The following is a 6,000-nucleotide window of genomic DNA, read 5'->3' as shown; positions in this document are numbered from 1 at the left end:
TCAGTATATTTCAATTCGTGGTCGAAGATCAACAACAAATATCCTAATCCTAGAATCTTAAAAATTTGACTTTTATAAACATACTTTTAATTGATTGATATCAATTGTGCACAGTGATTTGAATCAATTGATTACTTGGCTTGGTCTATATTTCACTTAGTTTAACTGTATATTATTAGGTCATCACCTGTTGTACAGTCGTGGCCAAAAGTTTTGAGAATGACACAAATATACATTTCCACAAAGTCTTCTCCCTCTGTTTGCATGATGGCAATTTGCATATACTCCAGAACGTTATGAAGAGTGATCAGATGAATTGCAATTAACTGCAAAGTCCCTCTTTGCCATGCAAATGAACTGAATCCCCCAAAAACATCTCCACTGCATTTCATCCCTACCACAAAAGGACCAGCTGACATCATGTCAGTGATTCTCTCGTTAACACAGGTGTGAGTGTTGACGAGGACAAGGCTGGAGATCACTCTGTCATGCTGATTGAGTTCGAATAACAGACTTGAAGCTTCAAAAGGAGGGTGGTGCTTGGAATCAGTGTTCTTCCTCTGTCATCCATGGTTACCTGTAAGGAAACATGTGCCGTCATCAATGCTTTGCACAAAAAGGGCTTCACAGACAAGGATATTGCTGCCAGTAAGATTGCACCTAAATCAACCATTTATCAGATCATCAAGAACTTCAAAGAGAGCGGTTCAATTGTTGTGAAGAAGGCTTCAGGGCGCCCAAGAAAGTCCAGCAAGCGCCAGGACCATTTCCTAAAGTTGATTCAGCTTCGGGGTCAGGGCACCACCTGTACAGAGCTTGCTCAGGAATGGCAGCAGGCAGGTGTGAGTGCATCTGCACGCACAGTGAGGCAAAGACTTTTGGAGGATGGACTGGTGTCAAGAAGGGCAGCAAAGAAGCCACTTCTCTCCAGGAAAAACATCAGGGTCAGACTGATATTCTGCAAAAGGTACAGTGATTGGACTGCTGAGGACTGGGGTAAAGTCATTTTCTCTGATGAATCCCCTTTCCGATTGTTTGGGGTATGCGGAAAAAAGCTTGTCCGGAGAAGACAAGGTGAGCGCTACCATCAGTCCTGTGTCATGCCAACAGTAAAGCATCCTGAGACCATTCATGTGTGGGGTTGCTTCTCAGCCAAGGGAGTGGGCTCACTAACAATTTTGCCTAAGAACCCAGCCATGAATAAAGAATGGTACCAACACATCCTCCGAGAGCAACTTCTCCCAACCATCCAGGAACAGTTTGGTGACGAACAATGCCCTTTCCAGCATGATGGAGCACCTTGCCATAAGGCAAAAGTGATAACTAAGTGGCTCGGGGAACAAAACATTAATATTTTGGGTCCATGGCCAGGAAACTCCCCAGACCTTAATCCCATTGAGAACTTGTGGTCAATCCTCAAGAGGCAAGTGGACAAACAAAAACCCACAAATTATGACAAACTCCAAACATTGATTATGCAAGAATGGGCTGCCATCAGTCAGGATGTGGCCCAGAAGTTAATTGACAGCATGCCAGGGCGGATTGCAGAGGTCTTAAAAAAGAAGGGTCAACACTGCAAATATTAACTCTTTGCATCAACTTCATGTAATTGTCAATAAAAGCCTTTGACACTTATGAAATGCTTGTAATTCTACTTCAATATTCCATAGCAACATCTGACAAAAATATCTAAAGACACTGAAGCAGCAAACTTTGTGGAAATTAATATTTGTGTCATTCTCAAAACTTTTGGCCACAACTGTACATTTGAATTCTGTGACATTTTCTGGTTATAATTGTTTTTGTAAAGCGATTTAAACTGCTGTATGAAAGTGATTTTGATGGATGGCAAAGATAACAAGCTTATACGGTCCTTCGGTTACTGCCATATTCTAAATAGTTGTAGTGTGGGGGACAAAGCAAACAAGACATCAAGTCCAAAACTTTTTTTTTTTATTTTTTATTTTTTCTATGATCAAAACTGCAAAACATCTAGAAAAATATACAACAAATGCTTAACTTTTCACAACATTGAACGTTTGAAAAAAAAGGAACATAAAAGTAAAGGAAAATTCACATTTTTCCCCCATTATCGATAAAAGCACATTCATTTCTTATTCCTTTATTTTATAGCATCGTTTTTGTTTGTTGTCGTCGGTTATGCCAGGTTCTTATTAAACGTCGCCGCAGTAGCCCGAGTCGTTGGACAGCTGCGAGTTTGAGCTGCGGTTGGATGAGGAGTTCCAAATGTCCAGGTTCATGTGGGGGCCGAAGGGGTTGAAGCTGGAGTACTGTTTGGGGCGGCACATGCCCCCGGGCTCCCGGTTGAAGGGGGCGTGAGGTGGGGTGATGGGGCTGACGGGGGACACCGGGGACATGGGGACTGAGCGCTCGGGCTGGAAGTGGCTTTGGTATGGCTCACTCTGGGGGGTCCAGATGGAACCGAACAGACTGGACATGGGGGACAGGCTCCTGGTGCCGGGGAAATATGGCTAAGGGGGAAACAGAGCGAGAGAGAGAGAAACAAAATATGGTTTAGAAAAGATATGGCACCATTTATTTTACAAAAAAATTATTGTATTAAATGTTGCTGGACACAAAAAAGTTTATGAGAAGCTGTGTTTGAATTCCTATACACACAATATTCCCTCTTGAACTGTTGCCATTTTTAACCACTTCATGTGTCTGAAGGTACAAACTCTGTGTTCCTAGTGGGCCGAAAGAGAAAATCAAGTGCTCTATAGCTCTACCGCTGACCAATCGGATGGCACAGATGACCGTGTCTGTAGTAACGTAGCAGGCATAAAAGAAAGCTACAGTAAAGTTGATACTATGAGATTTCAAAAATGACTAGAGAGACTGTCAATGAATACAGCAGAGATGGTTTTTATGAGTGAGTTTCATAAGCCATGAAATGCACATTCTTCCTATTTCCACTCAGCACTACAACAAGCACTGCAACAGTAATGAATGAGTAGGAAAGTGCATATATAGGCTTGCGTTGTTGTTATTTGCGGCTTGGGTCTTTTTTAATATCGAGGAATATTTCACTTTCTCTGTTCATAGGAGTAACAAATTTGTGCATGAAGCAGAAATAATGCGGTGCGACTCGAGTTTCGCCATCAGCTGGAAGACGGTGTCCCTTTTTGGTCAGTGTCAGTGGAGGAAAGGGAGAGCGGAGGGATGTTGAGACCATCAGATGCAGGCACCATAAGCCCAGTAAATATTTTTTATAAAAAGCAAATTATTTGAACAGCTGTGCTTTACAAGTAATACAACAATGGGATCTATTACTGATGTGATCATATAGCCTACCTCAAATTTTGAATTCGATTTTTTTTTTAATGGCCCAAACAACACAATGGCAGGGCAATTCAAGCAAAGCCAATATTCGGTCATAACGTATTGGGCCTATAGCTTACAAAACTCTTTGCTACAGTACTGTTTTAAATTGGTTAATGTTGCATAGGCTTACGTTTTGTAAATCATGTTAAAAAAAAATCTGAGTGGTAGATCTCAGCTTGCATTTTGACTCAAATTGATCTTGACTCAGAAAAGGTTGGTGACAACTGTTCTAGAGTTTTCCCTGTTAACACTATCAACATTTCCCTTTACTGTGGCAATTGTGATCGAATCAACACAATATTAGCCACTTTCAGTGCTACAAACCGAAACTATGCAAGAGATTTTGTTGTAGGCAGAACACATTGGAATAGGATTCTATTGCATTGATACGCACTACTCCGCCCGTACTCTACACAGACCGGTGCGGCATAAACAAATCAGAGCTGCAGTAGGCCTATATGCAAATAGACCATTGCCATATATGGATCTGTGCAATTTTCTTTGAACTGGACTGTGTTTACAGCATGAGTGGCCGTGAGTAGATGCGCTTGTTTTGAGATCAAAGTCGAGAGCTGCATGTAGCCACATGTAAACATTTTGTTCATATCCTTTGCTAGTTAGTGAGTTATTAGCCCAGTTATAGATCATTTGTGGTCAGCAATAGGGGCGTGATTGTTTCCTACAAGAGCACAAAACGTATACATCTCTAGACATTTTTGAAAAGCGAGTCAGGTAAAGAGCTTTTTTTTGTCTTAATGACGCAGTGTTGTATTTTGAGACAGGCTTGAATAAACTAAGTAGCCAATAGGCAGAGGGTAGCATAATCTGGGAATAATAATGCATTTTATTTTGTAAAGTGGTTTCTTGCATCAAACAACAACATTTTCAGTCACCTCCTTGTCTGAAGGTTAATGATAAGCCCTGCATGTTTTTTTCTCTTCAAAAGTCTCATAGAATGTAGACCTACATTGAACACCACACATTGGCTGCTACTGTAGCCTGAATGATAGAACTGCTATTTCCATGTTAAAATATTATGGGATGTATTTTCTCCATTGTTTTTTATGGTAGGCCACTCTGGTAGGCCTACATTATGATCAAATAGCCACAGTAGCCTACATGGCCACTTTTAAAACTGTAATTTAACGCTGGTAGAGCCTCAGTGTTCAGAGTAAATGTTGGAAGTTGCAACATTCAAGTTTGTGCTCAGCAGACCAGAAATGTGCTCAGTACCCAATAAATATTTGAGGGAACATTGCACACAAGACATGGTCAGGATCTTGCTAAAAAAAATAAGCATAAAACCTTCATTTTACAGCCCTGTCACCGCTAGTATTTTGGTATTTACTTTCTGGTTCTTGTTAGAAAACAATTCAATACAACGATGAGTACCATTTGTGACTTTTTACTAAGAATTAGGAAAAGAAAGATATCATCTATGTCATCAAGCGGTCAGTGACATTGTTTTGTCTAAATAACAGGTAAACAATGGTCTCTAAAATAAAGCCTAACCGAAAGACTATGATCTACATTGTATTGACCCATGCTGAGGCCAGAACCATGGTGGGTAGTTTGTGAAAAGTGGAAGTTCTCCAGTCAAGAGAAGCAGACAAAGCCTCAATCTCTAGATTCCTATTCAAACCGCAGAGATTGCAGTTCCTATTTTATAAACTCTATTTGCTTTGTTATAAATCACACAGTTAGATTGTGATGTTAAATTTGATAACCACAGACAGCACACCAAAAGGGAAAAACAGAGGTTACAGAGGCCAAGGGCGTTTCAGAAAACAGACAGTCAACAAAACGGTAGCTCCACAGATTCAGATGAGTTACAATAACACATATTGATTATCCACTTAAAAAATTTCAAACAGTCCTTTATACTTTATATTAAATTATATATAATAAATACATAATATTAAATACTAAGCTTAACTTAGACAGATTTACTAAGCATTTGCACATGCCTTTTTCGACAAGGAATTAAACATTGGGGACATATCAAGGCAAAATAAAGGTTTGAAGAAAAAAAACATGACTCTTAAGTGTAAATGAAGGCCGTTTCTTGTTTTGATCTTTTTCTTTGGTCCAGACACTTAGTAAACCTGCACGAAGTCAAGTGGTTAGGACAAGGTCATTGACTGAGGCAGACGGGGACAGTAATGATAGATATTAGGGGGATTAGGTTGAATGGAGCCAGCAGCGGGTCCCGGAGGTTTACCTTGCTGCCCACACAGCCGGCTGTATCCCAGGTCGAGGGAGCCTCCTGGGAACACTCCTCGCTCCAGCTGGGCCGGTGGCTGTAGGCTACCGTCTGGCTCTCTGGCTGGCATGGGAAACTGTTGTGGAAGTTGGTGTTGCCTGCGGACCGATGGTACAGATACAATGGTAAGTGTTTCTCCCGTGATATTTCACCAGGTTGTACCATTGAGATCAAAAGCCCTTTTCCAGGGAGACCTGTATAAGACATTTTACACACAATAACACAGTAGGTTTGACGCCTACCTGCTGACATGTAGTTGCCCTGGCCACAGTATGCATACGGGCTGTTACATTGGCTGTTGGCACTGTTCCAAGGGAAGCTGTTCAAGAACACAAATATACATTAAGGAAAACACAAAATCGTAAATTAGCTAACACACATAATTTCACAAT

At 40.9% G+C, this 6,000-nt stretch overlaps 1 protein-coding gene across 1 annotated transcript in view; it reads right to left on the bottom strand.

The window, feature by feature from the left end:
- Nucleotides 1-1,944: 1,944 nt before the first annotated feature.
- The window catches only part of LOC120034983 (transmembrane protein 131-like), a 244,245-nt gene continuing 240,189 nt past the window's right edge, over nt 1,945-6,000 (bottom strand). Inside the window, exons 32-34 of the mRNA XM_038981709.1 lie at nt 5,851-5,927; nt 5,567-5,706; nt 1,945-2,492 (exon numbers count right to left, since the gene is read on the bottom strand). Of these exons, the coding sequence (XP_038837637.1) occupies nt 2,175-2,492; nt 5,567-5,706; nt 5,851-5,927 (535 nt within the window). The 3' untranslated portion in view covers nt 1,945-2,174. The remainder of the gene's footprint in view (nt 2,493-5,566; nt 5,707-5,850; nt 5,928-6,000) is intronic.

Source organism: Salvelinus namaycush, chromosome 42 (assembly GCF_016432855.1).
Source record: "Salvelinus namaycush isolate Seneca chromosome 42, SaNama_1.0, whole genome shotgun sequence".
Lineage (NCBI taxonomy): Eukaryota > Metazoa > Chordata > Actinopteri > Salmoniformes > Salmonidae > Salvelinus > Salvelinus namaycush.
Note: the sequence above shows the minus strand (reverse complement) of the source record. Positions and strands in the feature narration are given on the sequence as shown.